The following is a 27,122-nucleotide window of genomic DNA, read 5'->3' as shown; positions in this document are numbered from 1 at the left end:
TCTACCATGGCCACCACATTTACCCGCTGGAGAAGTGTACGGGCAGTTTCAGTCCCTTGTTTATGTTTATGGCCTTTTGTAACCGACAGCTTTTTACTTCAAGGCTGAAAAGCTGTGTTTGCGACGCATACAGCCCGTGTTCTTTCTCGTTTGCAAAGAGTTTGCATCCGTTGCTACTGCTGCTCATTCTAATCTCCAGGCTTGCCACTTGTAACTGTCGCCTTTAGTAAGATGGCGTCACCCTATCTCCGGCAGATCGCCGAGTGGGCGTGGCCCGGTCCAGACGGGCCACCGTAGGCCGACGCTGGCAGGCCGGTTTGGGTGTTGGAAGTTGTGCGGGGTCCGCCCGCTACACTGGGCCGGTAGCAAGCGGAGGCATGGGCGAGTGGCGCTGGCTGGGCAGTGCCCAGTGACAGTCGGGGAGGGACTCGCAACCCGTCGTAGGGGCAATTCAGAAGAACTGACAGCTCTGGCGTGAGGACGTGTAATATCCGGGGAGAGAGGAGTAGCGCTTGGAACAGTAGTAACAACGCTGGCGGTAGAGAGCCTGGAATGCCTAACTGAAGGAAGAGGCTGGGATTTACCCTCGGGGAGTGACCGTCCTGGGAGCGGCAGTGACAGCTGGGTACCAGGGAGAAAGACACTAACAGAAGAGTGGGCGCGGAAACCCAGCGAGAAGGCGGCAGGGGCCGCATCACTAACCCAGTCATGGAGGACATCAACTCCAACCTGAGTGCGGACGCGGAGGTGCGCAAGCTGCAAGAACTGGTAAAAAAGCTGGAGAAGCAGAACGAGCAGCTCCGGAGCCGCAGCTCTGCCAGTCCGCTGCTCTCCCCGCCGCCGGCTGCCGGTGGCCATGGTCCACGTCTCTCTCACCCAGCTGCTGTAGTAGCAGCAGCTGCACTTCTGGGTTCAGGTCCTGTGTCGCGGGCGCTGCTGGGCTCCGTCGGTGTGTTTGACAACCCCGGATCTTATGCTGAAGAAGAGCTACTATTAAACAGGAGGCTGCAAGAGGTGCCGACGCCCCCGGAGCCCGAACTGGACCATTCCCTTCTAGACGAAGTGAAGCCTTTGCGGCTCGAGGAGATGGACAGACTGATAAACTTCGAGCAGGAAGAGAGCTGGTGGGGCACATGTTCCTATATGAGTATTTAATATCCTGTAATTATTTAATTCATTAGCACCTATTAGGCATTATTTTGGCACCTGGCATCTTTTAGGCTGTTTTCCCTGTCTTTATACTTGCTAGCCGCCTGTTTTTGAGTGAATGCTGGACTTCGTTTTGCTGGTTTCGTGTTTCTGCGCACTTTGTCACTGCTATCCTGTGCTACAGTGCAAGTTCATCTATTGTACGTTGTGTTATGATTGGGTTTCCATGAGTGGTATGTTTGATTTACTGGTAAGCCCCTAGTAAAGTGCACTGTGTGCGCCCAGGGCCTGTGAAAAGATGCTATTAATGGGCCTCCTTTACTTTGTTTATCACTGTACATACACCTTTGCTTCTTCTTACCAAGTACTCTGTGTTCATTAAGCCCTCTTTCTGTAAATTCACCTTCATGCAGTGCTTTAAATGGGCCAGTACCGGCAGTTCTAAATTTTCTACCCGTCAGTACTGGCACTTTTCTGTAGTCAGGGAAGAGTACCGGTACCCTGATTGATGGCACGGTACGCTCGAGTTTGGTATCTCCTCCAACGCAGGACAGATGCCACTCTGCTTCCGGATCTCACAATTGCACTGAGCCTCCTCTGAAGTAGACTTTTGCAGGGACGCTACTAAAGTCCAGAGGCGCCCCTTTGAATTTCCCCACGCTGCAAGGGTTTGAGCATGCTTGGATCACACTGTGATTAACAGTGCAGGGCCTAGGCAGACCCTGCACTGTTAATTAGGCGTTCAACGACCATTCAGGTGCCGGTGCTTTAACCCCATCCCCTCCTCCACCCGCCCCCAGCCCACTCCTGCATGAAATGGCCTGGGCTAGGGCTGTGGTCAGTAATCCAGTCCTATTTAGGATATTGCACTGGCCTTACTAAAGCGAGCCGCAGTGCAGCACAATCCTACACCTTCCCCAAAGCCGGTTTTCTTTTCATTTTTGTTTTCTTCAACACAGGAGCTGGTTCCCTTTGTGTGCCCCTCCCGCACTAATGGCTGCATTTACATCACAGGGAGGGATCCATGGGTGTGAAGGTAGCCCTGCCCAAGGAGCAATGAATGGGAGGGAACGCTGCAGCACCCCAGGAACAAGCTCCTGTGACAACTGGCAGGGGGTCTGGTTGGGGGGAAAACGAGATGAGCAGTCGGTCAGGTTTGGGGAAAAACGAGGTGAGCATAGAAGGAAGGGGGAATGCACAAAAGTGAGGTGACAGGTAAAGTTAGGCTCGACACTTTTTCAGATTAAAAATACCAGATTTTTGTTCAGTTCTGTAATCGTGGCTTAGAAGTGGCATTTTTACACAAATGTGTGTAAAATTGAAACTCTGCTGTATTTCTTGTTAACGTATATATTTATATACAAGGAAATGTTAACATATCATCCTGTTTGGTTTGCATTTTGTGTAATGAGTTAACCTGTTTTGTTTACTTAAACACATTTCCCGCGTTTTAATATGTGCTGCAACTGGTATAGAAGTCATTATGTACATCATGTCTTGCCCTTAGCCCCGCCCACTTGCCACACTCTAGCTAATTTTAATGAGTACCTGCACTTATTTTTTCCCATTTAAAGCACTGCCTTCATGTTGACATGATTTTCCAAGTGCTCGGATGATGATGAATGTTTTCTCGGTTTGTTGCATAAGTAAATAGTTATGTGCTGAACAGTGTTGACTTTTAGTTCTCACCTACAGAAAGTTTTAGCCGTTGCTGTCATCACTAGACCCATTATATCTAATACCTTGACGTATAGTTAGTGAACTCTGCGTTAACTCACTTCAGACCATTGTCTTTTTGTATTGTTCTTCCAACCCTAAATGATGGCAACACTCTGATAGGGTGAGAGCATCTCAAAATGGAGGGTAATTAGCCTGGTCTTTTTGACAGTCCTACGAGTCAGTCTGATATGACCATGTGAAGAAGTAGGAATTCAGGTAATGCAGAATGATGATATAAAGGTTCTTTATTAACATCTCATGAAGAAAGGATCTCATCCACAAGAGACACAGGCAGTAACTGGCTCAGTACTGGCCCCAATTAGAATATCAACATAACTACATCATTACATTATAAGGGTAACATTCTATAACCAGCAAGTCCCTCACACACAGAGATAGCACTATGAAGGATACCACACACCTCCCCCTGAAACACAAATATTGTTATTTTAGAATATAGTCATTAAGAGCTGCAGGGGCACAGGTCAAACGTGTACTTTTCCTGACAGTTTTACAAGGCACACTCCACCCACCATTTCTACCAGACCCAGCATGAACATCACTATTGGTTGAATTGTTATTTCCTAAAGTCGACCCAGCAGAAATAACACCGTTGCTCGAACTCTTATCCTTTGAAGCTGGACCTGAAAATGAAGCAACTCGATTAAAATTCCATATTCTTCCATCATTTAGTTTAACAGCATTACGAAAGAGTTTTGTAACATAAAAAGGAGAAGAGAACTTTGCTCCTGAGGATGTAAGTGGAAGGCGAATTCTCACCCGATCCCCAACACACACCTTAGTATGAGCAACGGCATGTCTGTTATCAAAATTCTCCTTCCTAACCGTGGACTTGATCTTCTGCCTAATCAAACCTAGGCCCTTGTTATGATTCTCAGTTCCCACCCCTAGATTCCTCATCCAAGTTTGAAATATGTATGTGTTCGGTGTGCGACCTCGGAATAGCACAAAAGGTATCTCGCCTGTGGTGGAATGTAGTGTGACTCTATACACCATTACTCTTTCCAGAAGATTAGTTTTCCAATCTGTCCCCTGATCTTTAGAAACTTGAATATATTCCTTAAGTACTCGGTTGAACCTCTCCACCATTCCGTTATATTCCGGATGGTAAAGTGAACAACGCTCATGTTTAATTCCCTTATTAGCCAGGAAATCCTCCATCTCCCTTGATACCAGCTGTACACCGTTATCTGTAAGGATGGTTTCGGGGAACCCCTCCCTACAAAATACATCTTGTAAAAATTTGGTTATGTCCTTGGTCTCAATATTCTGGGTGATCTTTATCTCTGGCCATCGCGAGAACATGTCAATCAAGACTAACATATACTGTTGCCCACTATTACAGGAAACCAGCCCCAGAATGTCTAAGGCTACATCTTGCCAACACCGTACCGGCATTTCTCTAATAATCATTGGCTGTGGTCTTGTCTTCCACACCTTGTCAGATGAGCTAAATTCAGCGCAATCACGTATCATTCGTTCCACAAGAATATCTACACCTGGCCACCAGAAATGTAACCGTATTCCCTCCTTTGTCTTAGATATCCCTTGATGCCCTTGGTGAGCTAAATTAAGAATTTTCTTCCTAATCGGAGCAGGTGGAATAAGTCTAGTGCCCCTCCACAGCAAACCATCCTTTAATGACAGTTCGTCCTTAACAGTCCAGCACCCAATGGCTATCCAACAGCGCCGACATCCTAGCACCGCTGAAAAAACGTCAAATCAAACTAGGCAGCAAAAACGCCTCCTGGTTCAACGATGATCTTAAGAAATCGAAGAAACTCTGTCGCTCCCTCCAAGGCCTGGAAAAAAGACCCAAACACCAGCACCAGGGACGCCTTCAAAAACGCCACCCGCATACACCACCAACTAATCCGATCTGCCAAGAAAGCCGCTTTCAAAGACCGACTAGACAACAACGCCCACAACAGCAAGGAATTATTCAACACCGTCAAAGAATTTACCAACCTCTCAGCCAACTCCAATGATATCACCCCCTCTCAAGCCCTCTGCGACTCCCTAGCTTCGTTCTTCCACAACAAAATCGCAGACATCCACAACAGCTTCGACAACCGACCCGGAGACCAAGCCACCCAACCTTCTGCAGGACTTTCACCCCCCTTGAACATCCTTAATGGCTGGAACCCAATCTCCACTGAGGACACCATCCACCTGATGAACTCCATCCACTCAGGATCCCCCACAGACCCCTGCCCTCACCACATCTTCAACAAAGCAGACTCCATCATAGCACCAAACCTCCGAGGCGTCATCAACCGCTCCCTCAACTCCGCCACCTTCCCAGAAAGCTGGAAACACGCAGAACTTAGCGCCCTTCTGAAAAAACCCACAGCGGACCCCACCGAACTCAAAAACTACCGCCCCATCTCGCTCCTTCCATTCCCGGCCAAAGTCATCGAGAAAGCCATCAACAACCAGCTCGCCGCCTTCCTCGAAAGCAACAAATCCCTTGACTCCTCACATTCCGGCTTCCGAGCCAAACACAGCACGGAGACCGCCCTCATCGCAGCAACAGACGACATTCGCACTCTACTGGGCAATGGAGACACAGTCGCCCTCATCCTCCTCGACCTCTCCGCAGCCTTCGACACAGTCTGCCATAGCACCCTTCTACAGCGCCTCAGAAACATCGGAATCCAAGGAAAAGCACTGGAATGGATCACCTCGTTCCTCACCGGAAGAACCCAGAGAGTCCGCCTCCCACCATTCAACTCAGAGGCCACTGAAGTCCTCTGCGGCGTACCCCAAGGGTCCTCACTCAGTCCCACCCTCTTCAACGTATACATGAGCCCCCTTGCGGCCATCGCACGCCAACACAACCTCAACATCATCTCCTACGCGGATGACACTCAACTGATCCTATCACTCACCAAAGACCCTAACACCGCCAAAACCAACCTACATGAAGGAATGAAAGAAGTAGCCGAGTGGATGAAGCACAGCCGTCTGAAACTGAACTCAGACAAAACAGAAGTCCTATCTTAGGTACCTCCCCCTCCGCTTGGGATTACTCTTGGTGGCCAGAGGCCCTTGGAAAAGCACCCATCCCGACGGACCACGCACGAAACCTGGGCGTCATCCTGGACTCCTCACTCTCAATGAACAGACAAGTCAACGCCGTTTCATCATCTTGCTTCAACATTCTTCGCATGCTCAAAAAAACATCTCGCTGGATCCCCACCGAAACAAGAAAAAGTCACCCATGCACTGGTTACAAGCCGCCTGGACTACGGAAACACCCTATACGCCGGTATCACCGCAAAACTCCAGAAAAAACTCCAACGCATCCAGAACGCATCAGCCAGACTCATACTAGACATCCCGCGTAAAGACCACATCTCTAGTCACCTGATAAACCTCCACTGGCTCCCCGTCAATAAGAGGATTACTTTCCGCCTCCTAACCCACGCACACAAAGCACTTTACGAACTTGGACCCGAATGCCTCAACACACGACTTTCCTTCTACACCCCCTCTCGCCAGCTACGATCGTCCAACCAAGCCCTTGCTACCGTACCTCGCATCAATAAAACCACCATGGGAGGTAGATCCTTCTCCTACCTCGCTGCTAAAACCTGGAACTCACTCCCCACTCACCTTCGTCTCACTCAGAACCACCTAGCATTCAGAAAGCAACTTAAAACTTGGATCTTTGACAAGTAATTCCCCACCCTTCTTCAAGCGCCTTGAGACCCTCCGGGTATGTAGCGCCCTATACAAATCTTTTGACTTTGACTTTGACTTTCTGTAGACTTTGGTGCAGGCAGACTGTGTATAGTTTTCACCAACTTATCTTTAGGTTTTACACCATCAGGGGTTAAACAGTGACCTAAATAGTCAATCTCAGTCAAATTGAATCTCCACTTGTTTTCCCTTGGTGTCAATCCTCTGTCAGCAAAACGCTCCAGAACAGATTTAACTCTAAGATCATGTTCACTTTGTGATGATTCAAATACAAGCACATCGTCTTGATAAATCTTAACACCAGTAATACCCTTTAATACATCCTCTATTACTCTCTAAAACAGAGACCGCAGAGATTAAGCCAAAGGGTTAGCGGGTAAACTTATACGTGCCAAAGGGTGTGATACCACAGGAACTGCATCTGTCCTCAAGGTAATATTATGTACATAATCAGAAAGACATCCTAGTTTGTCACTAAAAACATTTTTAAATTGGGCACGCCAATCAGTCTTCTTTTCTCACTGCCCAGTATTAAGTTTAAAGTTGCAAAGTACCTTAAGGTGAGGCTTGGTGTTGAGATCCTTTAGAGATTTTCTTTCAATGTAGACCTTTTTCCTCTTCAACATAAATTTTGATAGTTGAAAGATAAGTCTTCATCCCACCCTCGTCGCCAATGTGAAGAAGTAGGAATTCAGGTAATGCAGAATGATGATATAAATTCTTTATTAACATCTCATGAAGAAAGGATCTCATCCACAAGAGACACAGGCAGTAACTGGCTCAGTACTGGCCCCAATTAGAATATAAACATAACTACATAATTACATTCTAAGGATAACCTTCTATAATCAGCAAGTCCCTCACACACAGAGATAGCACTATGAAGGATACCACAGACCATTTTATATTGTATACCAATTTCTACTTCGTCAACGGGACAGGCATATAATGTATGATAAGATCTGTAAAAACATGCTCACAACTGAAGGACCCAGATATTGGCTATAACAGCCCACTTCATTACTACTAACTAAACAGACCTGTGATGACTGTCGAGATCTGCTACACATTGCTAGTCACCTCAGGCCTAGCACATTCCACACCCCTGTCCCTAATAATACTGTCAGCACTGGCTTCATAAAAGGTTATTATAACTCAGTGGCTCTTGGCAAATCTTATAATGGTAGTCATGCAAAAAATGACTCGAACAGTCTTTCCAGACAGATCTGATTCACCCTCACTCTTTCTCTACACCTTTTACCTTCCTGAATTTTTAAGATCTCATAGTTAATGACCTTCTGTCACAGCCAACTTAAAGTTTGAACATAAAAAAAAAACACTCAACCAGCATAATAAGAGACATTCTGAGCTGCTAGCATACATATAGATATATATTAAAAAAGTGTATTAATCATGTTCACATAATATTTACTCTTCACAGAATTTATTCTGATTCTTCCCAACTGCTTGATTTGGATGCCTATAGTCTCCCTAATATTTGGGAGTACTTCAGTTCCATTTATGTTATTTTTACCACGCACATCTTTTGAAAGGGAGACAGTCTCCAAATGGGAAGTACACAGTTTATACGTCCGGTCACCTCAACTGCCCAGCCAAGAATTCTGCCCACGCAGAGAACCTTCCAGTGTTCCATGAATGGAGCCTCACTATTCAACATTTCATACCACCCTCACCCCCCAGCGCCTTTTGGTGACCCAGGCAGGTGTTAGAGGCCCTCTTCCACCCGCAGGCTTCTGCCTGCGCCTCATCCCTGGTTGTCCAGTTGAAGAGCCTGCTCTTCTGCTGGTTTGGTTTGTGGGTGTCAGCCTTTTCTTTCTTTCTTTCTCCTGTTTATGCCTTTTTTTCTTGCGCCTCCCCTTCCCCTTTGTTGCCTTTTTTAGGTCAAGCCTAGGGCAGCGCGCATGCCCTGCTCTAGGAATCGGCCTTTTGGAATCACTTCAGCTTTTGTTAAAGCTTGTGCGTGTGGTGCTCACACGCTATTGACCTTTGCGTCTGGCTTTAGTATGCAATTGGGCAAAGGCGTGTGGTTGTCCCAGCTTTTTGGGAAATGTTTACTCCCAGAGCGTATTTGCTCTCGGGAGCCAGCTGCGGCGCGCAGGGGCATTCTGTTTTTAATTAGCGTGGCCGCGCTTGTCTGCCACACAGCCTCTCTCTCCCCCCCTTACATCAGGCCCCTCATTGACTCGAGCCGCTTTGTTTTTACCCTCATTAACAGCCTTTTTTTTTCTCAACGTGCAGTTTCTTGTTTTTCGAGGCGTCCCATTGCATGCTTTAACTTTAATCGGGATGCAAAAATACTGTATCTTTGTGAATGCTTCTCTGCCATTGCTGTTTGACAAAGTAAAGGCGGCTGAGCACAGTAGCTTTTTAAACAAGAATTTACAATGCAATGGTTTTGCCTTTGTTAAAGTTAGAGCTATTGGCATTGCTCTTGACATTATTTTTATTTATGTTTTTTTTAACATAAATAAATGGCATTGTCATTTACAATGCCACTAGCTTTATCTCTCGCAAATGACACACAAACACACACAGAGCCCCCCCACACACACACCCACACAGAGCCCCCCCACACACACACACAGAACCCCCCACACACACAGCCACACAGAGCCCCCCACACACACAGCCACACAAAGCCCTCCACACACACAGCCACACAAAGCTTCCTACACACACAGCCACACAGAGCCCTCCACACACACCCACACAGCACAAGCGGGCAACAGGGGCACACGGAGCACAAGCAGGCAACAGGGGCACACGGAGGCACAAGCAGGCAACAGGGGCACACGGAGGCACAAGCAGGCAACAGGGGCACACGGAGGCACAAGCAGGCAACAGGGGCACACGGAGGCACAAGCAGGCAACAGGGGCACAAAAACAGAGGCACAAGCAGGCAACAGGGGCACGAAAACAGAGGCACAAGCAGGCAACAGGGGCACGAAAACGGAGGCACAAGCAGGCAACAGGGGTGAAGGCACAAGCAGGCAACAGGGGCACGAAAACGGAGGCACAAGCAGGCAACAGGGGTGAGTGAGCGACTCAGTCAGAACAGAGGAGCCTGCAGTTGGACAGAAGTTGCTGACTGACAACTAAACAGTACGAGAGGAGGTTTTGGCACGCTTAAGGTTAAGTTGTTGACAAGAATTTCGGAAAAGACTCAACATCATTTTGCTTTTCACTGGTTGGGGTTGTGCACGCTGCCTCCTACAGTTAGGACATTTGTACTACAGCCTGCACATGATGATTGGATGTTAGTGTGCTAGTAAACTTGTCCTCACCCGGAAGAGACACTTTAAGCCGTGGATGCTTTCACGCACTGTGAGCAGGGCTCACCGGTGGCACATGCTCGGAGCCTCTCAGACGCTTCTCTTTTGCTCACGATGAACTCCCTGTGGAAGGGCCTTGCATGGAGTTTGGTTTCGGAAAGGCTGGGCCTTTCCTGATGCGAAGACAATGCAGCCTTGCTCGGGGGTGAAGGGAGCCCGCGGCCTTTTGTTGTCATGCATATCTCGCCTGGTGGGGGTCTGTTGGCTGCCATCGCCCCGCCCCCGCCTTGTGCAGGGTTTCGCATACCCCAATCCGACCCCCCCCACAACAACAACCTGTACAACGAGGACCCGTGCCATCTACAGCAGCCGGCATGCCTGCGCACTGTAACATTTATATAGCGCTTACAACTATGGGGGGCGCAGATACTCCGTCCGCAACCAAGTATTAATCGGAATGCACTTAAGAAGCAGACAGCTGACTTCTCGCTACCCTCACTCAACCCGCTCGAGAAGAAGGAATACAAAACTCAAATCAGGGTCCATTTCTTTTACAACCTGTGCGCTGGCATCACCAACATCTGCGCTCATTCGCTCCGCTGGGGGAGCCCTGCAAGGGGGGCAACGGGCAAGGGACTTTTGAAAACTAGCACAAACTACCAGAAAGGTTCGCCCCGTGTTGGCACACACGGCGCCTCCGGAAAAGAATATTCAGCACCAGCTGTCCTTAAAACTTAGCAAAAAATGCAAGCAACTTAGCAGCATAATAGACCACGCCGGCGGACTTACATTCGTCGGTCCTGCTGCTTCAACTGCCGGTGCATGGCCAGAGAAAATCCGAAGTAGCTGCCGGGGTCGCCTGTCTTGCGGATGGCGTCGTCCGTGTCCAGGTTGAAAGCGCACACCCAGGCGCACACAGGGGTGTGGAATTTTATGAAATATGTACTTGTCCATGGGACAAGTAGCTTCATAAATCTGCAAGTCCTGTAACAAAATCCACTTGTCCATTTGGTGCCATGTAGTGCGCCATCAAATAATGGCTGCAATCTCTTTATAGAAGAGCTCTGATAATAGCCTCTCTGGTTATGTCAGGCTACTACTATAGAAGGATTTGAATTTTGGAGTTTTTCACCAGCTCGTCTCTAATTTTTTCCCATTCTGAGAAAGGTCGGCAATTTACCCCTGACAATGGCAGAAGTAAAGTTTCTTCCAGGGCCGGGAAAAATTTGGTTGGAGAAAAAGTGAACTTGTAAACAGTCAACAGATTTCCTCTGGGTCATATTCATATTTGCTCATGCTAAGATGCAATTCACAAATATTTTCTAGGACTACGGTTTCCTGGCCTATTTATTGAAATTCATGTGAATTCATGAAAAACGTAAATCTGCATTAATACAAAGACATATATCATATGTGCACTTTTGTGACTTTAACATTTGAGCCCCTTATTAAATCTGAGTTAACCAAGACCTTGTGTTTTTATTAAAATGCTATCTCTTCCTATCTGTGAGCTGGCTTCATTGTGTGTCACAGCATTTTGCTCTTTTACAAAGTAGTTTTGTTCAGAGCCAGGAATGTCTATGGCAATATGGCCTATATGAGACCAAATACTAGCGGTCTAGTAAGAACGCGCTGGCATACAGGAACCCGCCTACCTGATAATCCCAAGGTAGAGAAAGGAGCATAGTGTAGGCCAAGTGAGTAACCAGAAAATTAAAATACCCACCACGTTGATCCAAAGTTCTTATGACACCAAGCCAGCGAAAAAAGAAATTGGAATCCTCGCTAGAATAGCTCTCTTGTCTCTTCGATCTAAGCATCTATCCATTCATCCTTTCACCCACTGATATCTAGCATTTCACCTTTACATTGGCACCCATTCATTCTTTTATCCATTAGCCTTTCACCAATCTGTTCGTCTGTCAGTCCATCTGCTCATCCATTGCCAAACCTACCCATCCATCTCCAAACCTATCCATTTCAACCATCCATCCATCCTTTCGCTCATCCATACACCCTACCGTTCACTCATCTATCCACCCTACCTTTCACTCATCCTCTCCCCCTTGACCCATCCATCAATCCATCCTTCCACTCATCCTTCCATTTATCTTTTACACTCATCCATCCTTTCGCTCTCTAATCCTTACACCCTGTAACCCATCCACCATCCCCGTCACTCAACCATCCCGGTCACACATTCATCCATCCATCCATCCAGCCATCCTTCCATCCATCCATCCAGCCTCACTTCCACTCACTCATCCTTTCACCCACACATACATTCATCCTTTCACATTAATTACGAATCTTTGTCTGCCGAGCTGCAGACAGAAAAGGCCCGACCTCTACTGTAGCTGCTAAAGTGGGGCGTTCACGAAGCCCCTGTTCAAACCTATTCTGCCATCTCCAAACCTATCGATCCAACTGATCCATCTCACCTTCCTTTCACTCATCCATCCTTTTACTCACCCATCCATCCTTTCACTCCACACATCCTCCTTTTCACTCCTATTCATCCATTATTTCACTCATCCATCCCATCCATCCTCCTTTTCACTCATCTATCCACCTACCATCTCACTTCCTCCATTTATGCTTTCGCTCGTCCATCCACCCTTTCTTTCACCCGTCCATCTTCCGTTTCGCTCATATATTCATCCACCCTTTCACTAATCCCTCCATCCACCTTTACACTCAACTGTCCACCCATCCATCCATCAACCCTTCCACCCAGCCACCCACCCATCTCTGCCCACTCCGCCATCTATCCCCACCGACTCAGCCATCTATTTATCTACTCTCTCACCCATTAATCCACCCTTTCAATAAGCCGTCCATCCTTTTACTCATCAATCCACTTTCAACCTATCCATCCACTCGCCCATCCCTTTATTCACCCTTGCACTTACCCTACCATTCTTTCAAGCATCCATCCTTACATCCACCCACTCATTCATCCATGTATATATCCTTTCACTCCACTCATTCATCCATCTATCCAGCCTTTCACTCATTCACCATGCATCTATCCATTCACCCTTTCACTCATTAATGTATGCATCTATCATCCACTCTTGCACGTATTCATCCATGCATCTATACATCTACCCTTTCACTTATTCATACATGCATCTATCCACCCATGCACCTATCCATCCACCCTTTCACTCATTCATTCATTTATGCATCTAAACATCCACCCTTTCACTCCACTCATTCATCCAACTATCCATCCAGCCTTTCACTTACTCATCCATGCATCTATCCATTCACCCTTTCACTCATTAATTTATGCATCTATCATCCACTCTTGCACGTATTCATCCATGCATTTATACATCCACCAGTTCATATATTCATCCATGCATCTATTCATCCACCCATTCACTCACTCTCCCACCCACCCTTTCAAGTCCATTATGGGCCTTTGTCTGCGGACCTGCAGACTGAAGAGGCCCATCAAAAACTCTACATCTGCTGTAGTTGCTATAGCGGTGTGTTCACAATGCCCCTGGTGCAGGCACAAAGTGAGATGAGAGGCTAGTGCAAGGACAGAATTGTGGGTGGCCTTAGGCCTGCATGAAAGCCCATGGGGAAACTAATGAGCTTTAATGTAAGCCCTCGATGAAGTAAGATATGAGAGGCCAAGGGGAGAGGGTCAGGGATGTCAGAGAGTGCAGCGGAGGGTGGAGTGGTGGGGTTAGCAGGTTCAGGCACCGGGTGTTATATAAGGTGTACAGGAAACGCAAAGTGCCAAGGAGGGGGTGCATGAGAAGGGAAATCAAATTGAGTTGAAGATGAGCAGGGATATTGGAGCCCTATGAGGCCCAGGAGTAGAGCGGAGAATACAAGGCAGGGGTCATATAGTTCAAGTCAGAGCAAGGGGCCAAGAGGCACAAAAAGGAGCCACTAACATGCCATTGCTGCAAGTGTACTGGAGCTGTAGAAGCTCGATGTGTGTCTCATGTTTGTAGAAAATAAAAGGACCAGGGGGGGCCTGGAAGCCACACGAGCTTATCGAGCTGGCTCCAACTTTGAGCTCTGCTTTATCATTTTGTTGTTCTGCTCTGGGGAAATTAAAGTGCAGGCCCCAGCTTTTGCACAGGGTTGAACAGCTGTGTTTCGTATTACTATAAAACTGTCTACTTGTCCTTTGGACAAAATGTAAATTAAAACCTCTTGCCCTCCTAAGAAATCTAGATGTCTCGGACGTCGGGAGATAGGAATTCCCCACCCCTGCGCACAGGGACAGGAGGTGCAGGGTCAGGTGGAAGAGCATCGCCCTGCTAGCGGCAGCCATGGCTGGGGGTCGTTCAGTCAGCGCCGGTCGGGATCCTGCACCTTGCTCTGTGCCTGCGCTCCCTCCCTCTGCTCAGCTCCCGCGATGCTCCGCCCTCGGGTCTCCTCGCTCGGGTCCCTGCCTGCCACGCTCTGAATGGTGTCCTTGTTCTCTCCAGAGACTCCTCCAGCTTTTAACAAGTACTAGCTGCGCAGTCCGTAAGCCCGCCTCCTGCCCCTCTCCAGAGCCCTGCTGCCGCTGGCCTTTGAAACCATGCCGGCGCTATAATAATCACTCAAACTACGGGTCAATAACGCAAAGGGAGAATTCTTCGAAGTGGTCCGGGGCGGCGGAGCGTCGTCCAATCACGGGCGCCGGGCACTCTATCACAAGTAAACAATTGATTTTGTCCCTCCCCCCCCGCCCCCCCTCTCCCTCTCCATCAGCCTTCCTCCCCGACGGAATGTGATGAGCAGCCCGCGATCAATAACGGAAGAAGCTGTTCATCGAGAGGGACGGGGGGAGGGGGGGCGGGAGAGGACACGGACGGCGGGAGACACCGGAGCAGGAAGGCGGGTGCCGGCAATGCCGGCTGTTCATCGAGAGGGACGGGGGGAGGGGGGCGGGAGAGGACACGGATGGCGAGAGGGACGGGGGGAGGGGGGCGGGAGAGGACACGGACGGCGGGAGACACCGGAGCAGGAAGGCGGGTGCCGGCAATGCCGGAACAGATTCGGGGGCGTTCCCGGCTTTTGGCTGACGTCACGTGACGTAGCCAAAAGCCAAAAATTCTCGGGAACGCCCCCGAATCTGGTCCGGCGTTGACGGACAGGCCAGTCTTCCAATGGCTAGCCTCCATTTATGGAGCTAGCCAATGAAAGACGGAGGCCGTTCCTGTCTCCCGTATAGAGCTCAAGAGGTTTTCGCCTGCGCGAAAAAGATGCGCAGAAGCGCATCTTTTCGCCAGGCAAAACCTAAAAATGCTTGCTTTTTTCCTATGTTCAGCTACTATTACCACATGTTATTAAAGCAACCCATACAATGCTCTTGCTTACAAACTGCTGAATGCTCATCACGTTCACGATTTGTTTTGTGCATACACTTTACCCAATTTTTATTTTTATTTTTTTAAATGCACTTAACCTGTGATGGATCCCGCAATTCCAACATAAGCCAGTGATGATGTTCATCATCAGTACATACATTTTCTCAATATGTCAATGGGCTTCCAGGTCACTCGCTTTGCGGTAGTTCGCTCCCACACTCCTGGTTCTCTTGTGCAAGTATTACTTGCCTGCTTCGTAACCTAAGAAGCTGGGTTTCCTCCTGGAAACAAAGTATATTGAAACAAATGCTTCTCTGTTCTATACAATAAATCCCCATCACCGGCACAGTCACCTGCCCAAACTCTTGGGGCAGAGTCGGAGCTGTTGACTCACTCCCACTTCACATTCCTGTACTCGACAAGTGCACCTACTACCCATCTTGCCACCAACTAACCCAACTGCATACAAAGGGTTCGAATGCTTGCCTGAAGCAACGGCCACCACCATGGGCCTCTACCCTCTCGGTCACTGGGCTCATGTGTTTTCGTTTAATGACTTCACCTAGTCAATTCCCTGTCGCGTCCTATGGTCCCCTTTCCCTTCTTTCTCCTCAGCGTCTCTCGACCACCGCTGGGTTGCTTCCCCCCTCCTTTTCCCAGGACTCCTAGTCTCTCTCTCTGCTTTGTCTTTCGCCTTTCTGAATTCCGCTCGCTGCCCTGGTAACTCTCCACACTCCTTCTGCCTTCCAACCTCTCCTTGTTCCTGTCCCTTCTTTTTCTGCCCCCACATCCTGCATTTGTGCCTTTATCTCAACAGTCACTTAACACGGTCTGTCTTCGCAGTCTCTGGGCCCCATGTCACCACAGTCTCCGTCTCTGATTTGTGGCTGCAGTCTCTGATCTTTAACACTTCCGCCGCCTTATCAAGCCTCAGTGTGCACTCCCTGCATGTCTCTTACCACAGCGTCAACTGTCTCTAGCTCATGTCTTTGCAGTCACCTGTCTTAAAACAGTCTGTGCACCCCTGATCCGTGTCTGTCGTCGGCTGTCTGGTCCGTGTCAGTCGTGTTGTTCTCTCTGGTCCGTGTCACTTTCCCAGCAATCTATGATCAGTGCCACTGTCCCAGCAGCCTCTTGTCCGTGTCTCTGTCCAGTCAGGGCTCGACAAATGTACTCGCCCGCTCGCAAATGCGAGTCAATTTCTTTCAGGGCGAGACAGTTTCCAGGCCTACTCGACCGGCCTGGCGAGTGAGCTTTGTCGCTGTGCTAAAGTGCAGTGCCGGTAGTAGTCTTTAGAGGGCAGCTGTGTGAAATGTTCAGAACTGCCGTGAAAAAAATGCGGGAAAAGCAAAGGTGTTGATTGGCTGATTGCAACTAGGCCTCAGCCTACCGAGCCCGCTTTGCAATCAGCCAATCAGATGGTTGCTAATCTCCGCACAGTAAAGTTTACAGACTTCTCGTTGGCTGATTACAGCGGCAGCAGGATAAGCGTGAAAACTGCTTTTGCCAACCCCTGTTCCCAATACACTTGACCGGAGGCAGGCCATGAACGACACTAGTGCCCTAGCGAAGCAGAAGTTCTCCTCCTGCACCTTGGATGTTTTATCATGAGCCTGGGAGCCCTGCGAGTGGAGCTTGGCCTGTGATGTAAGCCTGCGCCTGCCGAGGACGGCTCGATCTCTCTGCTGGGAACCCTAAGATATGAGCGCTTGGATGGGAACAACGCCGCGGGTCAGGGGTTCTTGCTCCGAATGTTGGGGAGGGTGGCTTTGAAGGGGATTGATGCCCAGCGGGGGCTATTGTTACGCTTTTTATTGTTTCAGACTTCAAGTCTTGTGAAAAAGCACAAACTTACCGGCATCGCAAATAAACCGAGGTGACTAGAAATTAGCATTGGACATAATTCTAATTAACGTGTGCATTAACATTAGCACTGGTAACTGCCTGTGATTAGAAGGTTGATAGTGCTCAGAGAAGCACAGCTAGATGAGGCACATGAGAAAGGTTTGAGATTTTGAAACTGCGAAGCATTCATGATATCTATTTAAAGGCGGCACAGGCAGCCAGGGGGTACTTTCTGCACGTGCCTCGTCCAATGGTAGCACACAAGATGCCAACAAGCTGCCTGCGGTGCCCATTAAGGTGCCAGATGTCAGCGCAGGAAAGTTTGTGTTTTCTCACAGCTTAGAAGTTGGTTTACCCAGCTCTAAAAGGCAGGTGCAGTCAGGGGTGCACCAGCGGGATGCAGAGGGTAAACGGCGCCCCTCGATTCCCTCTGTTCTTTTAATTACAAAAATATTTAGCTGCATAATATGATCTATGGTAAGGAAGGAGTGAATGGGTGGGTTGGGAAAGATAAAAGTGGTATAAATATAAGAAGGCTGGAGAAAAGTGGACAAGAACCAAAATATATGTCCACTCCAAATTGTACAACCAATCACGTTAAACGCATCCCTGGGTGATTTGTAATTAACTGTATATGAAGCATGGCTGTTCACAAGGAGGACCTGGCTGGCGCCGACTTCATTAAGTTGAAAGGCCAGGCCGTGAAGCACACCAGGAAGTAAAACATATGTAATGGGCAGATTGTACAATCTATGGTGTGTAATCGCACTGAAAGGCTTCACCGTCGCTTGACTGACAGGTCCCCACGTCAGCGGCCTGGAAAGGAGAGTGATGGAAAATGTCGAGATCATGTCATGAGCAAGCACGGCAGTATTGTTTATGTGGCCTGGGATGTGCTTACACAGCATGCCTGGTCCGATAGCTGGGACATAAAATACAATGCAAGACTCCGTAAAAATGTTCCAGTCATACAGTTACTTCTGTCCCAAGCCATGGCGTGATCTGCCCTTTCCTAGGCTGTGCTCTAGTACTTTTAAGGTACAGTAGTGTATCGAGTACTGGGAAGAGTGTTTATCCGGGGCTGTACTACTCTAATATGTTTAAGGTACATCGGTGAACCCAAGTATTGCTAAGTTTTTATTTTTTGCAGATTCATATAGCGCTTACTCGACCTGAAGGTATTAGAGTGCTTTACATGAGCACCAGTTACGTTACAGGACACACTCATTTTTGTTATGCACGGGGAGATTAAGTGATTTGCCCAGAATCACAGGATGCTGAGCCTTTGGAGCCAAACTCTAGTATGTTTCAGGTTCAGCGGTGAACCTGAGTTGTGCAAAGAGTATTCCTTATGTACCACCCTCCCCCATTATTCAATAGAGTTGACATTAGAAACTCTCTTTACCCCCACCCCTTGGGCAGCAGCGCAGGTCCAATCCCCTCCCCTGAATGGAAAGTTAGAACTTCCCGTGGCCAGCCCATTCCCCAACAAGCCCATAACCTGTACAACATCAGTATCCAGTGCACCATACTCCTCATTTTGTTGTGTTTGTTTTGTAGCTTAGGTTGGTGCATAGTATCCCATACTCCCTTGTTTAATGCCATGCAAGTGGTCGAGCAGACAGAAGAATACGAGGCTAAGGCCTCCAGCTCTCTTCCTGTGTCTCTGCCTCTTAGGAGGGAAGAGCGAGGCCTCCCGCAGACAGCGAATTGTTTAACACCGTAGTTCCCACTCTACCCCATCAGTAGCTTGTATACTGCGGGCCACGCTCTAGTGTGTGTTATGTACAGTAGTGTACCCGAGTACTGCTAAGAGTGTTTATCTGAGGCCGTGCTCTAGTATGTTTAAGGTTCAGTGGTGTACCAGAGTACTGCTGAGAGTGTTTATCCAAGGCCATGCTCGTAACTTTCAAAACATTGCAGTGAGAATAGTAATGAGGCAACAAAAAAAAAATCAATCATGTATTACTGGTCATAGACCAACTGCGCTGCAAATGTTTTGAAGAAAATGTGAATACAACCAATTTGTGGGTCAAGTGCATTGATGTTAGGTCGAGTAGAAAATTCTGGTCACTAGACCTGCAGGTCAAGTGCGATTTTTAAGATTTGTCGAGCCCTGCCAGTGGCCTCTTGTCCACGTTCTGTTCCTCTACCATATAGTTTAAAAACACTGGCAAAGCTAATAGCTCTATCTAAGAACTTATAAGGTCCCAAAGGCGAGACCTATTGGCTATGCCAATGCTTGTCTCTGTTTGCCTCTGTTTTCTTGCCTTTTTTCCCCCGCAGCTGCTACCCCCGCGGTCCCTCCCCCAGTGTGTTCCTGCTCCCAGCTGCTCACCCTCCCCTCGACCCCTACTTAATTGGGGCAGCAGCGCGCCAAGGAGAGCAAGACCTCTGACCTACTGGTCAGGGTAACTGCTCTCCCCTCGTGGAGTTCCATCGCTAAGGCACTTCCCACAGTGCCTTCTGGTGACCCAGGTAGGTGTTTGAGGCCCTGCTCCACCCGCAGGCTCCTGTCTGCACCTTATCCCTGGTGGTCCTGCTCTTCTGCTGGTCCGCTCTGTGAGTGTCGTCCTTTTCTGTCTTTTTCTGTTTTTGCCTTTTTTCTTGTGCCTTTTGCTCCAGTTAGATTTTTTTTCAAATGCTCTGTTACTAATCCAGCCATACAAAGTCTAAATCTTGTCACTGGTCTCTGTAATGGACCCACTCTTCCTATCTACATTGCAAACAAATGTGTGTTTTTCACAATCCTGCACAGAATAATGGCTTCTTAGAGTTTTGAGAGGGAGCATTCTGAATTAGCTGTACTCTTTCCCCCATCTCCCACCCATTGTGATATACCCATGATATTCTACTCCTGTTTAGAATGACTTTTATTTTTATTTTTAAAGTCAAACCATTCATCTGCAGCATGTCACACACTTTTCAGGATATTCTAACGCTTATTTGTATTCCTTTAGAATATTACAATATCGTTTTGGAAACTATTTTCAAAAAGGTTCTACCTCTTGAAAATGTGGTACATTACTCTTTGACAAACAGATGTCACTGATGCAAGGCTGAGTGGCATCCTTTTGAAGTGAATAGATTTTGATGGGTGAGGAATAGCAGTAAGAGACTAGGATTCTGGAAATAACGCAATCTGATGGTAGAAAACATGTTGGCACCATTCAGATTAGTGATAAATTCCTTAATATTTAGCAATGGATGACAGCCAGTCTCAAGTGCACACATAATCTCAAACTATTGTCATTCTCCCCTCTCTGAGACGTAGGAGACGTACTCAGGGATTCTTCCTCTACAATGATTCCGTCCTCAGTCAACTTGCCAAGAATGTCTTGGTTCCGTTCTAACATTTGTGTATACTCCAGACAACCTTGTCCTGCATGTATTACTCCCTGTTAAAGTTTAATCTTGGTTGGAAAAATTACTGAACTTCGCCACCTTACTAGTAAACCCCTAGGGAAATTCCATCCATCCACTCATAATGAATTGACTCTCTTTGTACTTAACCTTGCTCCGCAGCCCATGGGTTCATTCATATTCCCAACTCCCAATGATTCCATCCATCCAAAAATTCCTGCAATTGAAAAGCATATTTACTCAAAAATACAAATCAGTTATTTCTATATTGACTTCTGGTTCAATATCTAGTTTTTGTATGTGGTTTAGGCTAATTAAATCTTCAAATGACTCCAGAATTTATAATAAAGTTGTAATAGAATGATCAACCATCAGTGACCGTTCCGTTCCTACTTTCTTCACTTGTTGCATAAGTAGATGTTTCCTTTTGCCATTGTTGGTATTCCTTCAATCAGTCATGTCCTAAATGAAACCTTGCTCTCTTTGTTAACCAACATTCATCACTCTTGAATATGTGGTGGTCACTTCTTCCTGATACACTTGCAGCCATAGTTTTAGAACTTGTCACCCCTCTCTTTGCTAATCTACAAACCCTGACAAAATGTCCAATTATTTTTCTAGAATTGTTATTCCTTTCCAAACCTGGACATGGTTGAGGTCAGGCGAGGTGATTACTGCCTTGTTTGTGACACATGGGTGCTTCATTGTTCTTCCTTGTCCTATTTTCTTCTCTCTCATTATGATTTCTTTAATTACAGACATTGATGTTCTTCTGTTTTTTTTCCCACTCCTACTTTTTTTTCTTACTTCATCCATGTCTCTCATTGTTCAATAGTCTAGGTTGTTATGACCTCTTGTAGGGTAGGATTGGGTTCCATATTACTGTTTCATCTGACCTGATGATTAAATTGCACAACAAAGCTAGATCGAACAAGTTAGAAAAAAACGTATGAATTCCCCGTCCTTTTGTGTCCAGTTTGTTTTGTAAAAACTTGCTGCTTGATCAAATAGAGGTGAGGTTGCAGAAGCACTAAAGTAAATTTCCTTCCATGATTTAATATGGGACACAAGTACTCCCCAACTCTCACTGCAAGTCAAAGCATAAATGTAAGTTCAGCTACTGTGTACACACAACTGTTATATGGCAATGTACAGATGGGTAAGCTTTTCAGACAGTTGTCCGCCTACTAAAGATTGGCACAATATAATAGACGTGGTTATTACCTATATTCTACTATCCTTTGCATGTGTGCACATCTCTGATGAATAGAAGCATAACCTAAAAGGCTTTACAAATTTCCTCACATATTCAAAGACTAAAGGAGTATAAAAACATCCTTTCCTGAGAAGTCTGCCCCCAAACACAGGCACAACCCTGATATGGGGTCATGGAAGGAGCAGATAGTCATTTGAAAGTGCATTCCTCAGGCTATTTTATCCAAAACAGGTGGAGGATGTTTCCCTGACTTGAGTAGTATGTCTGTAGTGCTCATGCGCTTTGGGCTGTCACGGGATGGCACATTGCCTGATTTTGAGCCCCACGTATGCCCATTCAATGTTCAAACGCATTGTTACTCATGGCATCCATCTCTTGGGCGTTACCTGGCCTTATTGCGCATGTACTGCTTGTCGCAGTAAAAGGCTACATAGCTATTGCCTTGGTGTTTTGTAATAATAATGACAGCATTACGCATGGGGAAATAGTTGAATTTAATGTGATATAGACACAGCACTGCAACTGTTTTAATGGTTACCTCTTGATCCAGGTAAAATATTCCCATCACACTACTCTCAAAAACAGAATATGTAGAGGTATTAAAGCACCATAATAAAACAAAAGCACACCAAGTACTAAAGGAGGCACTAAGCAGTGTTAAACATAAAACAGCCATTAGATTGAGACATTGTCAATCACATGTTGGGTCATCCCTTACATAATTGGCCACTACCTTGTTCTGTCGGCTGTTTCTGTCCTACCGTTACCTAGAGATTTTTTGCTTTCTGGTGCAGGACGTACAGTTTTTTTTCCCCCTCTTTTCTACACAACTTCTCCTTGCCTCACACCCTCACTTGTCGACACACTCACACTTCCTGCTGTCTCTGTGTGACTCCATTGCTTGCCTACTAACTATACCACTACCTGCCTGCTAATATTGGCTTTGTCATTGCTTGTATAGTCGCACTGAGAAAAGCCAAGGTCAACAGGGCCATCTTTGAATGGTGATTTCTAAAAAAATGTGATTTGTTTTCGGAATAAAAAGCATTCAAAGATTGTCGAGAGGGGGTGGGGGGCATAGCCAAGATTGTTCCCCAAAACCCGGGAATATCTAGGATCAGAAAGGGGGATAGGGATCATGAAATCTCATTATATGTTATGTGTGGATGATGTAGTCTTATTCTCAACTCAACCGGAAATTTCACTCCCCCCCCCCCCCCCCCCCCCATTAATGGAGGAACTTGAACCGTTTAGTTCAGCATCAGGCTTTGCAGTTGACAACCATAAAACTCAGGCTCTGAGCTTGGCCCTCCCTCAAGTAGAACAAAAGGCCCTAACAGCACAGTTTCCATGCAAAAGGGCTACTGAGGGGGTCCAGTACTTGGGTTTGCAGTTGTTCCCCCACCCTGGTTAAGATGGCCCAAGTGAATTATGCTACCCTCTTGGCTGGGGTCAGGAATGAACTCTCGAATTGGAAGAGGCATGTAGCATCCTGGCTGGGCAGGCTGTCTGCTGTTAAAATGACTACTCTCTCGCAGATCGTGTATTAGATGCAGACCCTGCTGCTCAGACCACCGCCCAACATGCTCTCATGGATGCAGCACCTTATTAGCAACTTCATCTGGGGAGGTAGGAAAGTGAGACTGGCACGCCACCTGACATATCTGAAGCAGGAAGACGGAGGTTTGGCGGTCCCGTGTTTGGAACGGTACTTTCAGGCAGCACAACTTGGATACAAGCTTGAGTGGTACAAACTGGAGTCGGGAAAGCACTGCTACTTTATCGACCATTCAATAGCAGGCATGCACATGTGGAAGGTCCCGTGGCTCCCCCGGAAACATCGCCCCTGCAGAGTATATGTTTCACTGGTCTTAAGGGCCAACCTGGTAGTGTGGATGTTAGACCTGACATCATTGGCGCGAGTCTCCCTTCCATTTTTGACGGATTGCCTCCTTTGTTTTGTTATGTTTTTGCTAGTTGTATGTTGTGGGCCCTGTGCCACTGCTAATCAGTGCCACAGTGCAAGTGCTCCCTATGTTAAATTGATGTAATAATTTGGTTATTCCATGATTGGCTAATTTGAGCTACTGTCAGCCCCTAGTACAGTGCACCATGTGTGCCCAGAGCTTGTAAATCAATGGATGGTGGGCTTGCAGCACTGGTTGTGCCACCCACAGAAGCAGCTTGTAAAGTGTGCCTCAGGCCTGCCATTGCAAGGCCTGTGTGCAGTCTAGCACCGCCATGTCGACCTGGCAAAGTGCACCCACTTGCCAGTCCCTCACCTTCCCTTTGCTTCAAATTAGACACCCCTATGGTAGGCGCAAGGGCAGGGTGCATTGTAAGTATAAGGTAGGACATGTTCTGATGTGTGTAGCATGTTCTAATAGTGAATTACAGCCATATTCGTTTTTTACTATTGAAGGCTGCCTTTTCTCATAGGCTAGAATGGGCATTTAGATTATTACATTCTTATAATCCTAACTGACTCAGGGAACATGATAGAAACTCGAATTTAGTATGCATGAACTTAGAATAATAAAGTAGACATTTAGTAAAGTTTATTTTAATATTCTGTGTTTTGTAAATACCACTTTTAGAAAGCAGGTATTTGCTTGTCTAACCATTTGAGCCTGCCTCTGCTATATTGTGTATTCCTTGTCTGGGTTTGTGTGTGACCGGGCTGGGGAATTCCAGGAGACAGGCTGGGGCAGCCCAGTGGTGAATAGAGAGATCTGCATCTAGATGGGAGGGAGGAGTTACACCTGGGACCTAAATAGGGCTGGGCCTTCCCTCTACAATGCTGGCTCCACCCCCTGTGGCTTGTCTGATGTCTCTGCCCTGCACTGTGAAAGGAGAGAAGGAATCATGTCAACAGAGTGCTCCAGAGCTGTATCTTCCCTCCCCTGTGCTGGCTCCACCTCCTGTGGGGCGGCTGATGTTTCTACCCTGCACAGTGAAAGGAAGAACAGTCATGTCAACAAAGTGCTCAAGAACTGGTTTGAACTAGGCAGAGGCCTCTCTGCCTTCAGAGAACAAAGGATTTTGGGGTATATATATAATGGGACCCTGATCCCAAGAAATTAGATCACTTCTGGAACAAGAAACCTTTCTGCCAAGTAGAAGAACCAAGGAAGCTGCAAGAGTTTGGACTGCCCCTCTGCCAGTGTGCTGTTTGCTGGGTTGGCCTGCAGTGGTTGCTTCATTGCCAAGGGAAAGGAGAAGGAACTTTGTAAGGACTTTCATCTACAGAATATTCCCCAAGGGCTTGAACTGTGCTTGCCTCCTGCTGAAGTCTCAGGGACAAAAGACTTCACCTCCAGCTCCCTCCTGAATTTCCTTGCTGGGAATTCTGACTCCAGTCACTTGCGTGCCGCTGGGAGCTGGAAGCGCGACGCATCGGGAAGAAGCGTGTCGCCGCGACATCATCGCAACGCCGGAGAAGCGAGCCTTCGTCGCATCTCCCTGGAAGCGTGTGTTCATCAACGCTTCCTGCTGTCTTATCACCGGAGAAGCGTGATGCCATTGAGAGAGTCTCCATTGCATGACCGGAGAAGCGCGTCGCAGGGCCTGTTGCGGCTCCAGAGTACAGAGTCATCGCAAGGCTGCCAGGGCGTCATCGCATCTCCGCATCAAGGGTGCCATCTTGCGCATCGCAACCGGCCCGCAGGCCAAGAATCTCTGCATCACCTCCGCACCGGTAAGGCTCACGAGTCCCCTACTCTGCACAAGCATTGAGGAAGGACGCAACTGTTCCCCCGGGTCACGGAACCGACGCATCTACCCTTTTGCGAGCCTTTTGTTCACCTTGCGTTACACATCCAGGTACTTTGTTGAGAACTTTGTTGCATTTACCAACAACTTGAACTAAGAGACTAATCATCTTTTAAGCGACCTTAAGTGTAGTATTGTGGATTTTTCTTGTTTTTGGTCTTGTGTTTAAGTCTATATAAAGAATACTTCTTTTTATAAAACCTGTGTTGTGTCCATCTGTAGTGTTATCACTGTATTACTGTGTATATTCACAAGTGCTTAACACACTGCCTCTGAGATAAGCCTGTCTGCTCGAGCCAAGCTACCAAGGGGGTGAGCCGGGGTTATTAAGGAGTGTAATCCCCTTATCCTGACTTAGAAGTAAGGGTCCCTATTTGGACAAAGGTGATAACCATTGCCAACTAGAGACCCCCAGATCTAACAGTGGGATAGGGTACAGGTGACATTCGTCCTCTCGACCCCTGTGTCCCCTCTGACCCCATTCATAGGTAACTCCGAATTCCCACCGGCTCACACAGGGAATGGTTATCTCCATTGGCAGGAGGCCAACTGAAAACGCATTGACGAAAACGGGATAATAGAGTTCACTAGCCTCACCGAGGGCTTTGGGATCCCTCGGAAGACGTACTGGCAATATCTGGCCCTACGTCATTGGGTAACCCAGCCACAGATATGACCCCATGCGGGTTGCTTTTAACAAAGTTTGAGAAATGGTGCATCACTAGAACGTCAGACAAACGACTGCTGTCAGACATTTACGTTTTTTTAAAAAACCCTCAGGCAGCACAGTAAATCTCCTGCGAGCGCAGGTGGGAATCTGAGATGAACGCCAGTTCTCCCCCAAGAAATGGCACAATATAATACATAGGGCCAGAGCCTCCTCATGCAGTACAGGGGGTAAAGAGATCTTTTTGAAAATCGCACATTATTGGTACTACACACAAGCAAGAATACTTAAATGGAAACCGGGAGGGGATGGGCAATGTTGGCAGCAATGTGGTCAACCGGGCACGCTCACTCATATTCTTTGGTAACGCCGGAAGATACAGGATTACTGGGAGGTAATTATTCGAGATATAGACGATATAAATCACATTGATTTACCCAAATTCTCCTCATGCATACTCCTAGGGCTTCCCAATACCTTGATGTACCCCCTCAGATCCCGTTGTGGCAGACCAATTACTCTGGCTCTGGGAGCAGGCAAACGTGCACTATTGGCTAGATGGGGCACGGCAGAGATACCCTCTCGCCTGGACTGGCTATACAAGCTATGGGAAATACCGGGGATGGAAAAGATTACAGCAGGCCTCACACGTCCTCTCCTTAAATTCGTTAAAACATGGGGTACCACCATTGAATTCTTATCCAACGAATTCACTGAACTAACCTGCCCGAAGTACCTTAGAGTGCTTCGTCTCACCAAGGCCCCCCAAAGGATTAAGGAAAACAGATGGCTGTACCCGCCCATATCTTCTATGTGTCACTTACCTGACACACACATATAGGAGATGGACCTCTATAACCTCCCCTTTCTCTTTTACTTTCTTCTTTTTCTGCCTTTATATCTAGCTCATATGAGTGATCCCCACCGGCCGGTGGATGTAGGTGGCCGTGGGTGCATGTGCTCAGGCAGACCTCTTCAAATGCATTATTGTAAAAAACATTTAAGGATGGATGCCCGTGAATGTGTCATGTGCATACATCTGGACA

The 27,122-nt window shown here is 47.3% G+C and overlaps 1 protein-coding gene across 1 annotated transcript in view; it reads left to right on the top strand.

Annotated features, from left to right (window-relative positions):
• Positions 1-258: 258 nt before the first annotated feature.
• SLAIN2 (SLAIN family member 2) overlaps positions 259-27,122 on the top strand; it is a 443,253-nt gene continuing 416,389 nt past the window's right edge. Inside the window, exon 1 of the mRNA XM_086962676.1 lies at positions 259-1,124. Within this exon, the coding sequence (XP_086818802.1) occupies positions 709-1,124 (416 nt within the window). The 5' untranslated portion in view covers positions 259-708. The remainder of the gene's footprint in view (positions 1,125-27,122) is intronic.

Source organism: Lissotriton vulgaris, chromosome 3_1 (assembly GCF_964263255.1).
Source record: "Lissotriton vulgaris chromosome 3_1, aLisVul1.2, whole genome shotgun sequence".
NCBI lineage: Eukaryota > Metazoa > Chordata > Amphibia > Caudata > Salamandridae > Lissotriton > Lissotriton vulgaris.
The sequence above is the reverse complement of the archived record's forward strand: the minus strand, read 5'-3'. Positions and strand labels throughout refer to the sequence as shown.